At 34.9% G+C, this 22,176-nt stretch overlaps 1 protein-coding gene across 1 annotated transcript; it reads right to left on the bottom strand.

Annotated features, from left to right (window-relative positions):
• Positions 1–5,339: 5,339 nt before the first annotated feature.
• Positions 5,340–9,930, bottom strand: LOC140833946 (E3 SUMO-protein ligase MMS21). The gene is made up of 7 exons (XM_073198485.1): positions 9,789–9,930; positions 9,630–9,701; positions 9,264–9,374; positions 9,059–9,169; positions 6,382–6,521; positions 5,878–5,963; positions 5,340–5,788 (listed from the first exon to the last, which is right to left on the bottom strand). The coding sequence occupies exons 1-7, from the start codon at positions 9,882–9,884 to the stop codon at positions 5,646–5,648; spliced, it is 759 nt and encodes a 252-aa protein (XP_073054586.1). The 5' UTR covers positions 9,885–9,930; the 3' UTR covers positions 5,340–5,645.
• Positions 9,931–22,176: the final 12,246 nt, after the last annotated feature.

The raw sequence follows: 22,176 nt of genomic DNA, 5'->3' as shown, positions 1-22,176 counted from the left end.
GGTGCCGAACTCTGAGTAGGCAGGGCTGGATATGCGAGCACGACCCGAGGACAACACTTTTCCGCACATCACGTTTTTATTAGTTTTGAGCAGACATGATCAGTTTTACACGTTTTTCTTTGTGATACGCTGTTGACTTTCAGGATTTTACTTGTTTTTTTATGCATGATTGAAGGCCGAGTAGGTAATTTTTACATTAAAGTATTTTCTTTGTCGTCGTTTACGATTAATTTTTAAATGGCATATTTCTCAGCAGGGTTGCATGCATGCAAAATAGTTAAAAGTTTATTTTTTGAAAATGTGAGCTTTAAATAAAAAAATATATTCGCATTTTAAATTAGTAGGTGTTTCATGTACTATCAAATATTATTTCGATTTCTCTCCACCCTTTTGGACATCTAAGCTTTAATATTGTTGTAAAAAAAATTTAGTACATGGGTTTCTTGTACATGAGTTTTTCCCCACCAGTGACTTATTTTTTTATCTACCTAAAATATAGTCTTCTTGATTCCAGTTAAGACTTTGAATTTGTTGGAACATTTCATGTTCGCAGTCTTGAATTTTTTGTTACCAAAACTTGCTATTTTGTTTTTAATAATTTACATTAGTGCGCAGGAAGCTGGAACTGATCAGGCTTCGAACTGATCAGTTAAACGAGGTAAAACTGAAGCTATCGAGACGTTAACTGAAAACACCAATTGATCGACCTAACTGAATCAGTTCAACTGACATATTAAAGAACAGTTCAACTGTTTGTCCAGCGGATAGATGGTTCAGTAGAAGACCTTCAGAAGCTCGGCCAGCTGATGAAGAGTTCAAATAATGAAGAACTCAGCTGACCAGTTCAATTGAAAGAGTGAAATCAGTTCAACTGACGAATCAACTGAAAATCAGTTCAGATGACCGGTTAGGAACATCAGTTAGGAATCAATCAGTTGCAGATCTAGACAAGCTTATCTAAGTGGATTCCAGCTACGCACAAAGATACAAAACCATATGTACGATCAAAGGTACAATGATGGACGTTACAGCAAAGATTAAAGCCGAGAGATTCCTAGAGGCATGTCAGAAAAGTCAAGACACGTACACCAAGGAAATCATTCAAGCTGCAACGATCACATATGATGAGTCTTGAAGTACGGTCTCAATCCCTCTATAATACAAGCTCAATACCATCAGCAAGTAGATGAACATATAAGAGTGTGTCAAGATAGAAAGAAAGGGAACGCTTATTTACTTATAAGCTTTCAAGAAGCAATTAGCCCAGAGAGAATACTCAGTCATATCAGCTTAGTTTGGAAGCTTACTTCCCTCAGTGTGTGAGAACAACTTCGTGGTTCATTCCTTGTTCAGCTCTCACACACACGCACACGACCCACCACTCAAATACAGTCTTGGACAAATACAATGCACTTGTGTATGTAGTCTTTGAAACACAGACGTTAAACAAGTGTTGACTGGAAGGTGTTATCTTCAGTCTAGTCTAGGAGTTCAGTTAGGCAGTGGGTAAGTCTTAAGCTGTGTAGGTTATTACACTTGCTGTAATTAATCAAAGTCTTCTAGTAGATCTTATCCGATTTGGTAGAAGGGGTGACGTAGGAGCAGTTAAAGTCTCCGAACATCCATAAAGATATTTTGTGTATTTAATTATTTAACTATTGTTTTAAAACTGATATAATCAGTAATAGCATCCATCGGTTCAGTTCTTCACCATAACTAAACTGATATATGTCACAACTTATTCTTGTTATTTTCAGTTATTCAATTACACATGATATAAAATATATCAGTGTTTCTTAACGAATGATTATTTTCAGTTTTCTCCGATTGGTTTAATATCAAACTCGATCTAATTCATCGGTGTATACATTTCTTAGAATACAAGCTATTGCAGTTGTTGGAGAATATTTTGTTTGAAGCACCTCTAGTTGCTCAGCAAACAATCCTTCAGAATTATTTGTAGAATCAATTTGTCTTAAATCTGAATATTTGTTTCTTGTACTAAAAGAAACTCAATTCTTTCTGGATAAACTGTCTTAGCAATTTTTCCAATATTTCTAGTATTTCAATAAAATCACTTCTAATAAACAATTCCAAGTGATGTGCATTAGATAGAGCATAAGAAATTTGATAGGGAATAAAATATGGTCTATTACCATATTTCTTTATCCTATTTTCTTTGAAGTTTTGATGTAATGTTAAAGCTCGGCGAAATATCGATATGCTAGGTTGTAGGAAATTTTTGGGTAAATTACTCCAACAATTGCGCATAGATTCCCGGAGATTGTTCCAAGTATAGAATATTGAAGATTACTCATTCGTTTATCTCATATAACAATGTCAATATGTGAATCTGTTTCTTTTTTAATAGTAGCTTTTATCATAATCTGGTTTGTTCCGATATGAATCCAGGATACGGTTCGTGCAACTTATATCTTGGGTTTTTGCAATTTATCAATTTATTCAGAAGGAATTAATTGCATCTCCATCTTGTTTCCCTTAAGTTCGATTGAAATTGTCATTTTCCTTCTGTAAATTTTATAGATTAGATGATACTTTCTGTTTCTTAGGCCAAGATTTCTTAAGAACTTTTATACATATTCTGCAGAGAATCCTTGATATCTCTGTAGGCTATGATTTTCTCTCATGATCTTTAGCACCATGTTATGATATATTGTTTTCTGGTTAAAGAAACCAAACGAGTCTTCATGTGTTTCGTGTCGAAACACCTCATCTTCAGTCAGATTCTGATTATGTTCCATAAAATTCTTCATGACTCAAGATTTCTTGTTGTTCGTATATACTCTCGTCTTAAGGAATATCTGCAAACGGGTATACTTGAACCAGATCTTGGTAATAAACCACTTCTTCAATATCCAGAGTTAGATCGAAGTGTTTTATCCATTTTCTGTCATTTTCTGGATAGTTGTTCAAAATATGACCTATTGGTATACATGTCAAGCAATTACAATCTTTAAAACTTTCACTATCTCGGGTTTGAGCTCTTCTGAAAGTTTTCTGTGTTGGTGTACGCCCCGTGCTTCGAGATGAGTTCAATGCTTGGGATGACATCCTATTTTTTGACAGTCCATTTCTTTGTCCAGATTTGTAAGAGCTGACTTTTTTTCTAGACCATACTATTTTTTGTTTCCAAGAACTGCTTTCATTCATTCTGGCATAAGAATGAGATCTAAAACCATTCTTTTTTTGCCTTTGTGGCTTACTTCCAATGATTGTGGAAAATCATTTTTTTACAACAAAAAGGAGTATGTTTATTAATACCCCTCAATCATTTGTTATTCTTTTGTAATGTTGTCATATGATATCATTCTGCCAATTTCTCTTTAAGAAAAGAGGCCCTTTGTGCCAAAGTATCTGGATTACAAGAAATATATTTCCTAATTAGCATTTCTCTCTATGGACTGACATTTTGCGAAGAAAGATTGCATTGATATATTTTTTCGACTCCTGAATTTTATCTATATTTAATGAATAAAATAATATCTCCAGCCATCAAATAGATATCATGTAATTCAAAACTATACAGAGCTTGAATATATTTCTTCTATGTGCCTTGTTTGTTAAACTAGTCTACCCCTATAAATTGTTCTTTAAATAGGATAGGCATTGTCCCAACTATCTCACTAAGAGATTCTCTTTCTAGAACTGACTCTTTGACTTCTGCTGAAGTCATGTTCCAAGAGAGTTTAACTGATCTCATCAGACTCGTTTCTAAAAGTTTAATGAATCTTTTTTTGTTGAGATCAAGTGTGTCGCCTGCGATTCTCATAAGAGATGTCCAGTCATCTATGAGACTTCTATATTTTTGAAATCTAGTATATCAATGTTAAGCATAACTCCATAATGATTTATTGGTTCTAAACATACTTCCCATTAGGTGTTTGCTGCAATGGAATTTGATTTCTCCTTGACTTTGTTCCTACCGAGTTTGCTTCTCCACCTACTTGAAAATCTGTTTGGGGTCATCTAATATTTGTATTATGAGATCCCACACTTTCTCTTAGCGGTTCATGAAAATATGACCAAGTTTTTGAGAGAGGTTCGCTCCCTGTTGGATTCATATCAGATCTACAACCTTGAGATTCACAAAAGTTTCTGCAAGATCTTCAAGATTTTCTAGATAAATCATTTTTATAGTTGTCATCAACTTAATTTTATTTCCAAGACAATTTTTATCAGCTTGATCATTTGTTCTCCGTCAGTTAAAGGTTTTGGCATTACCTCGACCTTCCCTCTTTTATGTAATAAGGGTTCAATACCAAATAATAGTGGTATCCTTCATTCCGAAATCCTTTTACTAGAATTTGGTTGTTGTTCTAGAGTTTGGATTTTTGTTTGAATATTCTTTAACATTCCTAGAATTTCTTATTATTTTTCAAGGATTTTTTCTATTTTATATGGTACATAATGTAGCTTACTGTCATAGTTCTGTACCGTCTTTTGTATCTAACATCTCCGGATAGTTTAGAAGAATCCGAGACAATTTCTAGGAACTTATTATTTGACTCATAAGTTTATGTTCGGATCCATAATTTTTTAGAACATCTCCTCCTCAAGCATTTAATTCCACAATAATAATAACATTGTATGTTTGAAATAATTTACCTCGGCTCTGATATAATTTCAGATCCATTTATAACATCAAGGATATTTTTGATCATTGTATCAAAATTGACGAGCTCAAAGTAAGATTTTAAGTCTTAGAGGGTAAATCCTAAGTTGAAATTTGAAAGGATGATTTTTTTCCCTAATTTACCGTTATTATTATAAATAGGTTTTTTAAATTTTAATTTTAAAAAGAAAAATAATATAATTGTTTTGAACTTTGAAAAATATGTATTCGATTTTGGAGACAAAAATCTTAACAATACGGTGAAAATTAGTATAGATAAATATATCTATTATAAGATTAAAATTATTTGTCAAATGAGTAAATAAGGCAAAAACTTGTGTGAGACGATCTCACGGAACGTAGTTATGAGACTAATCTCTTATTTGGGTCATCCATGAAAAGTAAATTTTTTTATGCTAAGAATATTACTTTTTATTGTGAAGATGATTAAAGTTGACCCGTCTCACAGATTAAGATCCGTGAGACGATCTCACATGAAACCTACTCATTAAACAATTATCAATGATTCATTTAATAATTTGATAATTACCAATAATTTATGAACTAAATCGGTTTTATTTCAATTTAAATAAATATGTATATATCGAATATTTCCAGTACTCGAAGACCGAGCTTATACTGCTATACATAAAACATTATTGCTCGCGACGAATATGTTTTGTTGTACTATTGAAGAGTGTCAAGATGAACAAACTACGCAAAACCATGAGAAATTCTCACAATAAGAGCACCATACACATCAACATTTTTGTGTTCTTTAATCATACATCACCGAATGACGATTTTTCCTGAGAAACTGCGTTTCAGATTTGCCAATAACATTTGACATTAGGGTAAGAGATGAGCACCGTTTCACATTCTTGAATTCAGTCATTAGCCGAAAAATGGGAGTTCCACACTTGCAGCAGCTTACAATGGACTAAAATCTTGATTGACACAGTTAAAATGTTCTCTAGTGATCAGATAATGTAGTCGGAACACCGTCCACGGGCTAATCTTCATCATCAAGGTGAGTAAAATCTTCTATCATATCAGCCCTCATAGATTGTTCGTTCATTGAGCGTAATTCTTCAATTTCTATCAGAAGAAGTGGGTCACATAACACTCTATTCTCCCGCAATGGTTTTGGGCAACCTGAAACAAGAAATCACATTGCACGATACAAACTCGATGAGTTCTCTTTCGCCACAGTTTTACTTTATAAGTAATGATGCACTAAATACCTGTCGCAGGACATCGACCCTGTGCATCATTGGATCTTATATGGCGCAGGATAGCCTCCTTTTCATATATGTGCTTGCAGTCCATGCTGCCGACAAAGCAAAAAATTAAATCAAACAAGTTGGTGTGTATTTTTTCTTAACAAGAAGTAAATTCAGTGTATATAGACTAAGTTTTCAGGTCCCACTGGATGATAAACCAACAATCTAATGGGCCAGTGCGGCAGCATTATAACCAACACAAAAACAGCATGTTTTTTCACATCTTTAAAATAAAAATAGGTAAGCATAAGTGGCACTTTAACTTCTTGTTTGTCAACAAGTAGGTATAGGGTGAACAAAAGTCATACGTCATTTGAGAAGTGTTTCAAAAACCTGATGCAGCTGGATAAAAGCACTTTTTTTCCCAAAAAACATTGTTACTGCTGATGACTAGTCTTTATTCTCTGCTAAAGATTTCCTAAATGGAGAAAACTAATTCATCACAAAGCTAGAGAAAAAGAACACCTTCGAACAGGATTTTTTAGTTCAATGACAGGCTTTCCAGTCAATGGGCAAGTAACATTCAAAAGATTGCACTCTGTGCTTGTCATTACAATGTCCTCCAGTTCGTCACCTGGTAGAGGCTGTCCTGTGTGATGAACATTCTGCATAAAACCACGAAAATCACAAGTAATTTAGAGAGCTATTTTATATTTGACAAAAACTTAAATTATTTACAGTGCAGCCGATGAAATTTTCATGTCTTTTGGAAGCAAGAGAAATTTTGTTGAAGTTGTCATGAATTCAGTTAAAAGATAGCACTAGAGAGAGAGGACACAGTGTGAAGACCGCAAACACCATGACCTCGACTTGGGTTTTGGTGCTTTTACCGACTGCATCTGGCAATAGAGAAATAACAGGATGTATGGAAACAACAAGCACTTTATTATCTTCTCATGTTGATTTCTGAATCCACTGGATGAAAATTGGGATTGTTTGGTAAATCACACCCTTATGTTAAAAATGCATGGGCTACCGTTTGATATTGCCCACAACAAAATACGGTTTTTGGGGGGGCATCTAATGCAGCCTTTTATCATTGGTTACTATGAAACTTCATACGTTGTTTCTTTCTACTAGGTGTCTATGAGTATCAAAATTTCAACTATTAATGGTTTTTATGTTCAAGCTTCTACAACTCATAAAATATTAACCATCTTTCTTTGGGATAACAAGAATTTAAACATGTCTCTCAAAAAACATTTGATTCCACATTGGATAGACCATCATATTATCTTTTGAGCTTCATGTGACCATAATTCAAAATTTATCAAGTGGAGAAGGCCATCATGTAATGACCCGAATATTTGTTTTGAATGAAGTATTAATTAAGAGATAATTAATGAGTTGTTAATTAAGTATTATTAAGGAATTGATAAATCGGGATCAAGCTATTGGTATCCACCGGATTTTAAATGGATAACCCGACCTACTTCGGATTGCATTATCTCGAGAAATCCAACTAGACCAATGAAATTCTGACACGTGGCAGATAAGATTGGTTCGAATTTTCTGAAATAGTCCGGATGCTGCCTATAAATGGAAGCCGATTCTTTTGTTTCCTTCACCGCATTTTCAGAGAGAGCTCTAGTTGTACCTTAGGTTTTCTAGCCAGTTTCTAGGGCACTTGGGTGTCGGGAAGTTTCGGAGCTAGTGTCGACTCGAGGAGGGTCGGTGAACTGAGATCAAGACATCATCAGCGGGCTGACGACGGACGCAGGTATAATTCTAAATCCTTAGTTAGTGATTTAAGGATCATTAGGGAGATCTTTGTAGCATGTTTGATCTGGTTTGATAGTGATTTCATTATGTTGGTATTGTCTAGGTTCAGAGCTTTCTGTCAGATTGTTTTAGTGAGGTACGTGAAGTACTGACTGAGATATCCAAGCGTAGTATACACACTTATATGCTGCATATTTATCTGTTGCATGATACATGTTTTACTGCTTTGGCATATTATGCATGAAATATCATGTTGAGCCTGATATCTTTTGAGATATACGTCGTTTGTTGGGGCCGCTCAGCCCTATTCTGTATTGTGGACGATGGGGCATCGAGAGCTACAGTGTCCGACGGGACCCGCGGGCTCTGATGACCTGGACATTGCAGGTCCACGTCTTGATGATGAGTGTGGGAGCCTAAACATGCCTAGGGCAGATCAGAGACTACACACTCAGGCGCCTCTAGACTGAGCATGAGATTCTTGACTTGATCCTTGATATCCGAGTATATTGCATTTCGCATGCATCATATCAGTTTGTATACTCGTACATTCTCGTATTGGGCGATTGTCGCTCACGTCCTTGTTTTCATCTTGGGCACCCCATTCAACGGGACAGATCTTAGGTTGGACGGTTCGGACGACCAGGGCAGTGGCTAGAGCAGTTGGGTTTTCGGTGGTGATCCAGTGGAGGTTTTCTGTGGTTTATCGTTTTCTCGTTCAGAATCATGTATTTGTTATGGTTGTATTAATGTTTAAGACTGCTGTTATTGTTTTGTTTTCGTTTGGGTTGTAAGATGGTTAAATATTTGGTTTCCGCTGTTTAATTGTTGGTATTAAATTTAATGTTGCATGTTTATTAGTCTGTTTAGTAGTGGCTCGGGTAAGGTCGCTACACATCATATCTATGATCACTTTTGAGTGTGTGCCTATACATGTCTAGGGTTGCAGGCAGATGTGGAAGAGACAAAACCTAACTAAACCATTGAGCTCAATGCCTAATACAGAGGAAGCGATATATATATATATACACTGTTGTCTTTCACCAAATTTATGTACAAAGCCGGTTTTCTAGTTGTTAGTCCTTGATCCAAAATCCAAATAAAGTAGAGAAACAGGATTGACAAAAAGTTCCGGACTATGCACATAGGCCCAGTAAATAAAGTAGAGAAACAGGATTGACAAAAAGTTCCGGACTATGCACATAGGCCCAGTACTATACACAAGCTTTTAATATTCTATGAGGCATATACGATAATTCTACAGGCTAAAAGTTAAAATTTAGATAGGAACAAAATACCATCACTCGAGGAAAGAAAACAGAGAGTATAGAAAAGGATCAATAAGATTAAACAAAAAAAGGTGATTACTTATCCAGATTATGATCGAAAAGAAAACCGAAGACCGTGATTATAAGGATACCCAGATAGCTTCACGGAACTGCCGCAAAATTGGATGGTTCTTTGAGGCAGATGCAGAAGCAGCCTTTAGTCTCTCGACTTTATCATCCAACAACTTACTAAAATTGCTTGCCTGCAATCCCAATTAACAGGTGATATAAAGACAAATCATCAGCTATAACAAAACCAAATTTGAAAACAGACGACAATTTTGGTTAAACTATTACCTCCACCCCTGGCTGGAATTCATTTCCAACAGATTGGATAGCATTGGAAAGATGAGTACAGTTATCTGAGGCTTCCAACAATTCTAGGACACCATCCTCGAGCTTCTTAACCTACAATATCATTAGATTAAGGATACCCTACATTTAAACCCAATATCTTGTGAATTCCAATAATCCGAAACAAAGGTTATCAACAAGACAAAATGAAAGAAGCAAATTGGCCAACACAAACCCAAAATTAAAAGTTATTTATAACAAAGCAATATACAAAGCTACGGAACTTTCTAAGCGCCTAGAATTAAAAAATAAATCCAAAATCTCCCAACAGCTACAAAATTGTGTTAGGGTTTAAGCATTGGATGATACCATTTCGGATTCATGGTCTCTCTCCAGATCGACAGCGATTTCTTTCATCATAATCAACGCCTTCCTAATGTCCTGAATCCACAGACAAAATTGAAAAGGAAATAATTTTACAAAATTACAAAGAAGCAGGGGTTGATAAATCTGAGCAGTTATGCTTACCGCTAATATAGTTTGATTGTCTGAAAAAAGTGTTGAAGCCGCTGATTTGATTCTTCCATGAGCGGCGTTACTCCGAGGAGCAGAGGTCGACGCCATCGTAGATTTCACTATTTGGAGTTTCGAATCTAATTTTATTTTTAAAAAAAAATCCACGTTTAAAAATCTTTAAATTAAATATAATAATACAAAATAAAAAAAAAAGTGTCAAATTTGTTGCATACTTGTTATATATTTCAAATTTTCAAATCAAATTTTACTCATAGCACAATTTAAAATTTTAAAAAGTGATGTAATAATTTTAAATTTTATTATTTTATTAGGGTTAATTTTTTTTAATTTTACGATATATAATGTGACATCATAAAAAGTCACATACTACTGTCCAAATAATTGTATTTAAATATTAAATCAAAATAAATTATAATTACACGATGTCACGCTTCAAATTAGTAAAAAAAAAATCATGCAGTTCTCTTAACATTTCGGTTAGAGGAATTTGTCAAAAAATCCACATTCTCATTCTCAACCTTCTCTTTACTCCCTACCCCACTAAAACTTTGTTTCAACTCCCCATATCTCTCAAATTTCCAAATTTGCCCTTATATCTTCATTTTAAATAATTGATTTTTTCTTTTAAATAATGGCCCATCATTCTTCCGTAAAATAAATTAAACCTTATACTTTTTTGACCGGAGTGCCACCGAGTTATATCCACCGTATTTTACGAACTGCTCCTCACAGTCCAACCACACGATCGCAACCGATGGTTACTGATGCAGATTCCTTCAGCAGCACTTGGCACAACCTTAATTCGTTTCCTACCTTAAGGTGTACAGTATATGATAAAATTTTGAAAATAATACATGAGAGGGGCTGAGAGCAAGATCTCTTTATTCAAACACAGAATATTTATTAATACATAGTAACCTCCGGTAGAGGAGGAGAAACTTGTTTAGCTACTAATAGTAGCTGAACTTACTACACACATAAACTTGAAAGGAAATATTACAAATGATTTTGAAGAAAAATGAAGAGGTTGATCGATGCCTTCATCTTCCTTCTGCTTCTTTATTTATAGAAGGTTCCTTCGGATTTGAAATTCGGACTTCAAATCTTGATAAGCCTTTACAGCTTGCATATGGACCCTTCGGTGGTTGAGTGGTCCCTTCTTGTTCTGTCTTTTTCTAGATTATTAATCTAGAAATTAACTTCACATCCTCCTTTATCTCCCTGGGATACCATTGACGATGAGTAAATAGGATATCTGCGGTAATTTCGTCTCCTTTTTCCTGGAAACAGTTTACTAGCCATTTCAGAGCATCCACTTGCTTCCTCTTGTAACTGATTCTCTTTTTCAAAACTTTTAGATATAGTCGATACATCTTTTCAAGTTTTGATCTTGGTTTCTTTAACTGGTTCCATTATATCCTTATTTATAGATAAAATTTCGGGACCAGTTATTTTGCTTTTTCTTCATTGGATTCTTTTTAGTTTTGGTATCCAATGTTCTCTTGTCTTTTCCACTTTATTATTAGTGGTTAACGAGTCACCTACCACCTATTATTGGTGGTCCTTGTTTTTCCACTCACATGAATTTTCACATGGTGGTCCTTCTTTTGTTTAGTGGGTGAGTCATATGTCCACTATTAATTTTGTCGAGGAATCTTTGGCTTTCGCTGTCCTCGAGGAAAACGTGATTGTGGTCCATCCCCACTTGTGCTTGTGTCGGTAAAGTATTTCCGACCAGATCTCGGCTTGAATCCTTTATCGAATTCAGGTTCCTTCTGGTTTTGGCATTCAAGGCAGATGTTTTCTGACCATCTTCCTATATGTGTCATGTTACAGAATTTTCGGCGAGTTTCTTTACTGGCCGGCAGCTTGATGTTCCACAAAAGATTTCTCTTTTTCTCGAATAAATCTTTTGCAAAACTTGTTGTTTTTCCTGTCATGGTATTTAACAGGAATGATCCGTTCACTGAATGGTTATAAAATTTGAACGGAAACTTAACTTTGTCCATCTCAGTAAGACAGACCCATAAACCCCAAGCTCTTCTGGTAGACATATCATCTTTAGAAATTGAAGCGACCAGGGGTGTTTCTTCTGTCGGAGGGTCCTTGATAAATTTTTGAACATTTGTATCCGGCCTCCTTAACTTAATGAAATGAAAGGCTTCATGGGAGCCTTTTCCTGCAGGTTCTGGTGCTGCACTAAAGAAGTATAGCTCCAAAACATCTCCTCTGGACAAATAATCATTGTTTGCCCAAGTCTCGTGAACAGCTTCCTGGATCCATTTTGGTAGACCTGATATTTCCGGAAAGCTGGGTGATGCCGTATAAACTGAGGCAAGAGCCCCGAATTCATACCAGGCCTTGACCTCCTTTGGATATGAATTTTGTTTCATCCATACCCTTGGATATTTTCCTGAAACATCAACCCTGTTGGTAGCTGGGTTAATGCCAATTCTTGTTTTCAATTTCTCCCAATTTTGTTGATAATCCTGAAATGGAGAAATTACACCTTCATTAGTACTAACCTTAGCTTTGCCTTTGTCAATACGAGGCCTAAGGTTGATCTCTCCCTCTTCAATCCCCGAGGTGAAGGGTTGACTTGAGGACTCAAGATAAGGATCAGGAGTCTCAATCTTTGTTTCAGCCGACTCATCTCGTGATGATCCCGATTTAACACTTGTGCAAGGGGTATTTGAATCCCCCACTACAGGTATAGAGTCCTGTACTCGGAAACTCTCCATTTGGGAAACCAGTGGTTTCTCAATGCCTTGGAGGATAGGTCTTTGCATTACAGACCATAACTGAGTATATGCCTGTAAACACCCTGTAATTCGATCAGAGACAATTATCTTATCAGCTTGTTGTAGCCTTCCCGCAACTTCTGCATTTACAGCTAACTTGTTGAACTCGGTTTGAAGCATTTCAAGGTGTTTCCTCAAATGCCTCTGCATCTTGATAATAGCATTTATTTCAATGCTGTCCATCTCTTGTTAAAAAATCTGCAAGAATATTTTCATGAGATTTTATTATCACAATATCAAAATATAATTCTGACATAGTGCCTGCCATCGTAATAATCTAGCCTTCTCAGGTTTAGACTCAATTCTATTCCTTAGAAAAGCTTTAACTTGTGTGTTATCAACTTTCAAAGTGAATTTCTTTGCAAGTAGAAATAATGGCCATTTTTCAAAAGCCCTTTTCACTGCATAAAATTCCTTCTCGTTGATTTGTCATCTAATGGCTTCTGCATCTGAGAATAACCCACTGCAATATCTACATGGTTGTTCTCCATTTGGTGTGAGCTTAGTAAGAACTGCTGCCCACCAATGATCACTGGCATCGGTATATAACACCAGATCATCTTCGTCTTGAGGAATAGCCATTTTTGGAAGATTTTTACAAACCTTCTTTAAATAGATAAGTCCTTCTGTGTGTTCTTTTGTCCATATAAATCTGGCATCCTTTTTCAATAATGGACTGAACACTTTCCTGTGTTTTGCTAGGTTTTTTATAAACATCCCAGCAAAATTAACAACTCCTAAGAAACTTTGAAGTTGCTTCTTGTCTTTGAGATTTTCTGGAAAATTATGCACCTTTTCCACTATGTGTTCTTGCAGAATTATACCTGACTCATCGATTTCAATTTCGAGGAATTCAATCTTCTTTTTAGCAATGACTGGTTTCTTTTTAGATAAAACCAGTCCTTCTTTCTTGCAAACCTTAGAGAAAATCTCCAAATGCTTGACATGTTCATTCATATCTTTAGATGCTATTAAAACATCATCAATATAAACAAACATAAACTTAAAATAATCTTTGAAAAGATTATCCATTTTCCTTTGAAATATCTGGGGTGAATTATCCAATCACATTGGTAACACTTCCCAAATATAATGTCCTTGAGGTGTGGAGAAAGCTGTGAATTTCTTGCTTCCTTCCTCCATCCGAATCTGATAAAATCCGGACTTGCAATCAAATTTAGAGAATATCTTTGCATTGCGTGTGCAACTGATTAGATGTTCTCTGCTTGGTATAAAATACCCATCAAACTCCAGAATTTTATTAATTTCTTGATAATTAATAACCAATCTGGGTTTACCTCGTTTTATCTCACCATGATTTCTTACCAGAAAACCTGGACTACTATATGGTAACATACCTGCTTTGATTAAACCAATGTCCAAATGTTCCTTGATTATAATCTGCATATCCCTTTGATCAATGATGTTCATTGGGATGGGTTTGCAACGGACAAATTCATACTCTTTGCCTTCTTTGATCTTATGGCAAGCTCTGAGTTGATTTCTGTCCCACCATGCCAAGGGATCTTCATTGTAATTCTCTTTGATCCTTTTCTTGACATCTTCCAATGATACCTTAGATTCGAACTCTACTTCATTTGTTTATAGGGTTATCTTAAGGCATTCTATATCTTCTGGTTTGAGTACTTGATCTGTTCTTAACTGGAGCATTGTTTCTCCAAACCGTCTAGAATCCTTCATTTTTGGGTTCAGAAGTTGTCCTGAATCACCACGCTTGCTGCGAAACTGGATCGGCAATTTTCTGTAAAACGCCTCTCGTAGTCTCTGGACTATGATTTTGTGATCACAGGGTGTTGTGAACACTAATCTTCTAGTCTCATTTACTTGGGTATAGGACTTGAACATTTGTAGGAAATTATTTCCTAACAATATATCAGCTCTTGTATCATGAAAATAAATTGGTGGTGTCTTTACCTTATACCAAGGTGTTTGTCCCGCACCGCCAATCATAATTTCAGTCATCTTAATCCCTTTACATAAGATTAAGATTCTTCTGGAAAAATCTCTGCCAGCAATATTTGGTAACTCTTTTTCCAAATTATTTGGAAAAATTCCTCTTTTTGCTGTGCAGATTCCAGCCCCTGAATCAATATAAGCAGCAAAATATTCTGCCTTATATTGTTCATATAACATTCCTATCGGAATGTATATAGAGAATGGACTTGTGGTCATTGGATTTTCCACATTTTATCATTTGCCATAAACTCCATTCCATGCTCTAGACGTTTCCAAGGTTTGTGTTCCTCGAGAAACTCTAATCCAAGAATCAATCGATCTGATTCTTTTCCCGGAATTCCTTGAATATGGACTTCCAATTCTCCGATATTAATCAGTCCTTGATAAGTTCCTATCATAAGTTGTTCCAAATAGTATATTGAATTACAAGGAAATTGATTCCTCTGCTTTGTAATATCAAATACTATTTCAACCTCCTTCCACCCTTCTGGGCATCTAAGCTTTCCTATTGTAGAAAAACTTTTCAACTCCTGTTTGGTTTCTATGATAGGCTTTTTATCCCATCTATAGCTTGTAATTCTATCTCCTTGAAAAGATAGCATTCTTGATTCCAATTTAAGACTTTGATTTCTTTGTAGAATCGGTTTGTCTTGGATCTGGATATTTGTTTCCTGTATTAAAGGAAACTCGACTCGTTCTGGATAAATTGCCTGAGCAACTTTTCCGAATATTTCTGGTATTTCAATAAACTCGTTTCTAATAAACAATTCATAATGATGTGCATTAGATAGAGCATATGAAATTTGATAAGTAATAGAATAAGGTCTATTACCTTCTTTCATCAGCCTTTTTTCCTTGAAATTCTGATGCCATGTCAAGGCTCGGCTGAAATCTCGATCTGCCAGGTTGTAGGATATCCTTGGATAGATTACTCCTACAATATTTCCTGCATAGAGGTTTCCTGAGATTGTTCCCAGTACTGAATCTTGTAGATTCCCCATTCTTTTATCGCATATAGCAATATCGATAGGTGAATCTATCCCTTCTTTGAAAGTAGCCTTTATCATAATTTGGATTGCTCCGATATGAATCCAGGACATAGTCCTTGCTACTTCTATCTTGAGTTTTTGTAATTCCTCCTTAATTTCTTTGGAAGGAATTAACTGCATCTCCATTCTATTTCTTGTAAGTTCCACCGGGATCGCCATTTCCCTTCTAGAAACTTTATAGATTATATGATGCTTTCTGTTTCTTAGGCCAAGACTTCCTAGGAACTTTTCTACCTGTCCTGCAGAGAAACCTTGATATCTCTGTAGGCTCGGATTTTCTCTCATGATTCTTTGAACCATGTTATGAGATATTGTTGTCTGGCTGAAATATCCAGACAGATCTTCATGTGTTTCGTGTCGAAACACCTCGTCTTCATTCAGATTCAGATTCTGTTCCATCAGATTCTTCCTGACTTAAGACTTCTTCTTCTTCATATATACTTTCATCTGAGGCAATGTCCTCAAATCGGTATACTTGAATAAGATCTTGGTAATAAACAGCTTCTTCGATATCCGGGGTTGGGTCGAAGCGTTTAATACCTCTTTTTTCATTTTCTGGACAGTTGGTCGAGATATGACCTCTTGCTCCACATGTCCAGCAATTACAGTCCTTGAAACTTTCATTAGCTCAAGTATGAGCTCTTCTGAAAGTTTTCTTGGTAGGTGTTCTTCCTGTGTTTCGAGATGTACTCGATGCCTGGGATGATATCCTACTCCTCGATGGTCCGCTTCTTTGTCCAGATTTATAAGATCTGGCTTTCTGTCTAGACCATACAGTTCTTGGTTTCCAAGAACTTTTCCCACTTCGAGCATAAGGATGAGTTCTGAAACTTTTCCTTTTATGCTTCTGTGGTTAACTTCCAATAATTGTTGGAAGATCATTTTCCTTACAACACAAAGGAGTTCTTTTGTTGATACCCCTTAAGTGTTTGTAATTCTTTTGTAATGCTGTCATATGGCACCATTCTGCCAATTTTCCTTTGAGGAAAGAGGCTCTTCGTGCCAATGTATCTGGATTTCCAGGTACATATTCCCTAATGAGCATTTCTCTCCAAGGGCTTGGCATTTTTGCGAAGAAAAGCTGCATAGCTATATCTTCTTCGAGTCCTGAATTCCATCTATATTTGGTAAATAACATAATGTATTCATCTACCAAATATATATCATGTAATTCCAGACTATACAGAGCTTGAGTATTTTTTTTCTTCTTCTCTGTATCTTGACTGTTGAAATAGTCCATCCCTATAAAATGTGCTTTAAATAGGGTAGCCATTTTTCCAGCAATCTCACTAAGAGATTCACTAGTTAGGACTGATTCCTTCATGTCTAATGAAGTCATGTCCCAAGCAATTTTTACTGATCCCGTAAGACTCATTTCCAAAAGTTTAATGAATCCTTCTTTGTTGAGATCGAGTGTTCCTGCTGCAATTCTCATAGCAGATGTCCAATCATCTATGAGATCTTCTCTGTTTTTGAAGTCTAATACATCAAGGTTAAGCATAACCCCATAAGGATGTATAGGATCCAAAACAGTTTTCCCATAGAGTGTTTGGTGCAAAGGAATTTGATTTCTCCTTGCCCTTGTCCCTGCTGGGTGTGATCCTCCACCAGTATGGAAATCAGATTGAGATTCTCTCATGTTCACATTCTGAGATCCCACACTTTCCCTTGGTGGTTCTTGTGAAGATGTCCAGGTTATAGCAGGTGGTGTTTCACCTACTGCTGTGTTCATCTTTAGATCTACTACTTTGAGATTTGCGAAAGATTCCGCAAGCTCTTGTAGATCCTCTAAACCAATCATTTCTAAAGTTGTCATCAGATAAATTTCTTTTCTGAGACAGACTTGATTAGATTGATCATCTTTTCTTCTTCAGTCAAAGGTTTTGACACCAGTCCGGCCTTCCCTTGTTGATGTAACAAAGGTTCAGTACCAAAGGATGGTGGTAACCAACCTCCTGAAATTCGTCTACTGGAACTGGGTTGTTGTTCCAGTTTCTGAATTCTTGTTTGAATATACTTTAATATTCCAAGAATTTCTTCCTGGGTTTCAAGGATTTTCTCAACTCGTTGCGGTACAAAATATAGCATATTGCCATAATTTTGGACTGTCTTCTGAATTTCTCTAAGATCTAAAGAGAGCTTAGAGGAATCTGGAACTATCTCCAGAAACATATTATTTTGAATCATAAGTTTACCTGATATTTTACCTGAGGGTGCAGTAGCTTCCCTTGCTGTTTCTGATATCTAACAATAGTTAGATGCACTTGTTTATATTCCAAAATATTGGAATATTCCTTGTAAATTAATTTTCTCGAACCGATGTTCGAATTCATAAATTTTTCGAAATTCTCCTTCTCATACAATTAGTTACTAGTAATAATAAAATCTGTGTTAGAAATAAATCAACCTTACGCTCTGATACCATTTGGAAAGCGCGGAGGATCAATTAAAATCAAAATAAGAATAAGGGTATTTTTGTCCAATTTAAAGTGTTAGGGAGTTAAAAGAGAGTTTTTGAGGTGTAGGGAGTTAGGGGCAAGTTGAGTTTGGGTTTAGGGATTTATGAGCAATTTACCCTTTCGGTTAAGTCGCCTACGTATTTTCTCAAGGTACAGAGGAATGAAAGCTCGCGTAGTTCCCATACTTTTTAACCTTTCTTACCTTTAGAAGTGGTGTGACTCAATCACTTCCATTACCTGTTCCTGTAGTAGTTCTTTCGGGATCGAAATCTTGTTGTTAATCCTTGATCATTCTTCTTGTACTCTTTTTGCAGCTCATGTCCATCCAACCACCTAGCAATGCTTGTGCTTTTAAGGAATTTGGATTTAATTTTGACCATGTTACACCTAAAATATTACCATGTGTGCTAAATTTTTGCTTCACAACAACAATTGACATCGGACATGCTAAGATCTCATTTGTTATGATTGATAAAATCGGAAAACTTTGTGTCTTTTGTAACCACCATTTCACAATATATAATTCTTATTCACCATCTGTTTCGCTAAAATCAAAAGAAGTTGTACAATGATTCTCAAGTTCATGTCTGGAACTCGATAATCTTTTCGAGCATTTAATATGTTCTTTTGACAGAAGTTGTACTTTTGTTAGTTTAAACTGCTAAAAGAACTAGTTTTAGTGTTTTGTGATCTTGATTCATTTTCTTTTACATCATATTTTATATTATATTATTTATAAATTCCATACAAATTATTTTTAACTCGACTTACTATCAACGAAAGATCGAGTAAAGAATAATATTTAATAGGAATTGTCACGTCACAATAAATTATCAACATTCCAAGTAAAACATCTAATTTGCATATAGGATATAAAACGAAAACGACTAAGCAGAAACTTCATGACTTGAATTTTTCAAGTTGCATACATATCCTTTTATAGTGTAGAGGAATCAAAGTTTGCATACTTCTCTTACCTTTTAATCTATCTTACTTTTGGAAGTTGCGGGACTCAATCACTTCCTATAACGACAAAAAAGCCAACTCACGTAAATCACATGTGTAAGGCCCAAAATATAAAACGACGTAATCCAACTGCATGCAAATCTAGGAAAAATGGAAAATGATTAATTAAATGATTTTAATTACTTAAATTAAATATTTTTTATATGCTTATATGATTATGAAGTAGTTTTCTACTCGAATGCATAAAAAAGTATTTTTAAAAGTTATTCGAAATAGGATCGAGGAACGGAGACCTAGAGCTGGAGAATGAAAAACATTTCTTACCTTTAGAAGTGGCGTGACTCAATCACTTCCATTACCTGTTCCAGTAGTAGTAGTTCTTTCGGTATCGAAATCTTGTTGTTAATCCTTGATCCTTCTTCTTGTACTCTTTTTGCAGCTCATGTCCGTCCAACCACCTAGCAATGCTTGTGTTTTTAAGGAATTTGGATTTAATTTTGACCATGTTACACCTAAAATATTACCATGTGTGCTAAATTTTTGCTTCACAACAACAATTGACATCGGACATGCTAAGATCTCATTTGTTATGATTGATAAAATCGGAAAACTTTGTGTCTTTTGTAACCACCATTTCACAATATATAATTCTTATTCACTATCTGTTTCGCTAAAATCAAAAGAAGTTGTACAATGATTCTCAAGTTCATGTCTGGAACTCGATAATCTTTTCGAGCATTTAATATGTTCTTTTGACAGAAGTTGTACTTTTGTTAGTTTAAACTACTAAAAGAACTAGTTTTAGTGTTTTGTGATCTTGATTCATTTTCTTTTACATCATATTTTATATTATATTATTTATAAATTCCATACAAATTATTTTTAACTCGACTTACTATCAACGAAAGATCGAGTAAAGAATAATATTTAATAGGAATTGTCACGTCACAATAAATTATCAACATTCCAAGTAAAACATCTAATTTGCATATAGGATATAAAACGAAAACGACTAAGCCGAAACTTCATGACTTGAATTTTTCAAGTTGCATACATATCCTTTTATAGTGTAGAGGAATCAAAGTTTACATACTTCTCTTACCTTTTAATCTTTCTTACTTTTGGAAGTTGCGGGACTCCATCACTTCCTGTAACGACAAAAAAGCCAACTCACCTAAATCACATGTGTAAGGTCCAAAATATAAAACGACGTAATCCAACTGCATGCAAATCTAGGAAAAATGGAAAATGATTAATTAAATGATTTTAATTACTTAAATTAAATATTTTTTATATGCTTATATGATTATGAAGTAGTTTTCTACTCGAATGCATACAAAAGTATTTTTAAAAGTTATTCGAAATAGGATCAAGGAACGGAGACCAAGAGCTGGAGAATGAAAAATAGAACTGGCGTGACTCAATCACTTCCATTACCTGTTCCAGTAGTAGTAGTTCTTTCGGTATCGAAATCTTGTTGTTAATCCTTGATCCTTCTTCTTGTACTCTTTTTGCAGCTCATGTCCGTCCAACCACCTAGCAATGCTTGGGCTTCTAAGAAATTTGAATTTAATTTTGACCATCTTACACCTAAAATATTACCATGTGCGCTAAATTCTTGCTTCACAACAACAATTGACATCGGACATGCTAAGATTTCATTTGTTATGACTGATAAAATCAAAAAACTTTGTGTCTTTTGTAACCACCACTTCAAAATATTTAGTTTTTGTTCACTATCTGTTTCACTAAAATCAAAAAAAGTCGTACAATAATTCTCAAGTTCTGGAACTTGACAATCTTACGGAGCATTTAAGATGTTCTTTTGACAGAAGTTGTACTTTTGTGAGTTTAAACTGCTAAAAGAACCTGTTTTAGTGTTTTGTGATCTTGATTTATTTTCTTTTACATCATATTTTATATTATATTCTTCATAAATTTCATAAAAATTATTTCTAACTCGACCTACTATCAATGAAAGATCAAGTAAAGAATAATCTTTAATAGGAATTGTCACATCATAGTACATTGTCAACATTTCAAATAAAACATCTAATTCGCATCTAGGATATAAAACGAAACAACTAAGCCAAAACTTCAGGGCTTACTTTTTAAGTTGCATACATATCCTCTTATAGTGCAGAGGAATCAAAGACTAGATACTTCTCTGACCTTTTAATCTCTCTTACTTTTGGAAGTGGCGGGACTCAATCACTTCTTCTAACGTCTTAAAAGTCAACCCACGTAAACCACATGCATGCAAATGATTTAAATTGCTTAACTATTTTATTTAATTGATTTTAAATTCTTACTTGAAGTATATTATATGATTAAAGATCTAATTGCAATATTAAGTGATTAGATTGCATGATTTCATGAGAATTGAATATTTTATCGGAATATTCAATAATAGGCAAGATAAAATATATTTTTCATTTAATATTTTAAAGGCTTATTAATATGATTAAATATTGTTAAATTTTTCTAAAAATAGTAGAGTCCAAATTATTTTACGGATGAGCTCAATTTTATCCGGGAAGCCGGTTTTGATCAAGCGAAGGACTTTTAAAGGCCCAAAATTTATTATTTTTAAAAACAAATTTTGTAAAATTTTATTTTTCAATTAAATAGGTATTATTGGGCCTAATTAACCTAAGATTAGAAGGCTAAATTACTCCTATACTAAAAAACCCAAAACTCTAGCCCATTAACACATGAATTTTCGAAAAAAAATAAATAGAATACTAGGGTTCTTTGGACTCCATCCAGCCTTCCACTTGCACACACGACACCCACAAATTTTCGAAAACTAGGATAGGAAAATTTCAAGGATTCTCGTCGTCTGTTCATCCCCCTTCGCTGCCCACGCCAACGATTGTATATTCGAGATTTTTAAACGTAAATGCACGCTTTTAAACTCTTTTGATGCACCATTCAAATCATATTATGCATGTCTTATGTCTTTTAGCATGAAAAATATATGAGTTCAAATATTTTATCATTTGGATGATTATTTCCAAGGTTTTGATGATTTTACGATTCGTTTCTGAACGTTATGAATTCTAAGGAACATGCTGCCAATATAGGATGATTAAGCGATGGAAAAAATGTCATTTATGGACGATAT

The sequence above is a fragment of the Primulina eburnea genome, chromosome 6, assembly GCF_022965805.1.
Source record: "Primulina eburnea isolate SZY01 chromosome 6, ASM2296580v1, whole genome shotgun sequence".
In the NCBI taxonomy this organism is placed as follows: domain Eukaryota; kingdom Viridiplantae; phylum Streptophyta; class Magnoliopsida; order Lamiales; family Gesneriaceae; genus Primulina; species Primulina eburnea.
This window is presented reverse-complemented; position numbering and strand designations above follow the sequence as displayed.

Coding starts and splice junctions, on each gene's coding strand:
- LOC140833946 (XM_073198485.1), bottom strand. CDS start 9,884: ATGGCGTCGACCTCTGCTCCTCGGAGTAACGCCGCTCATGGAAGAATC. Junction 9,375..9,629: donor GAGACCATGAATCCGAAATG/GTATCATCCAAT, acceptor ATGATATTGTAG/GTTAAGAAGCTCGAGGATGG. Junction 5,789..5,877: donor GGGTCGATGTCCTGCGACAG/GTATTTAGTGCA, acceptor TTCTTGTTTCAG/GTTGCCCAAAACCATTGCGG.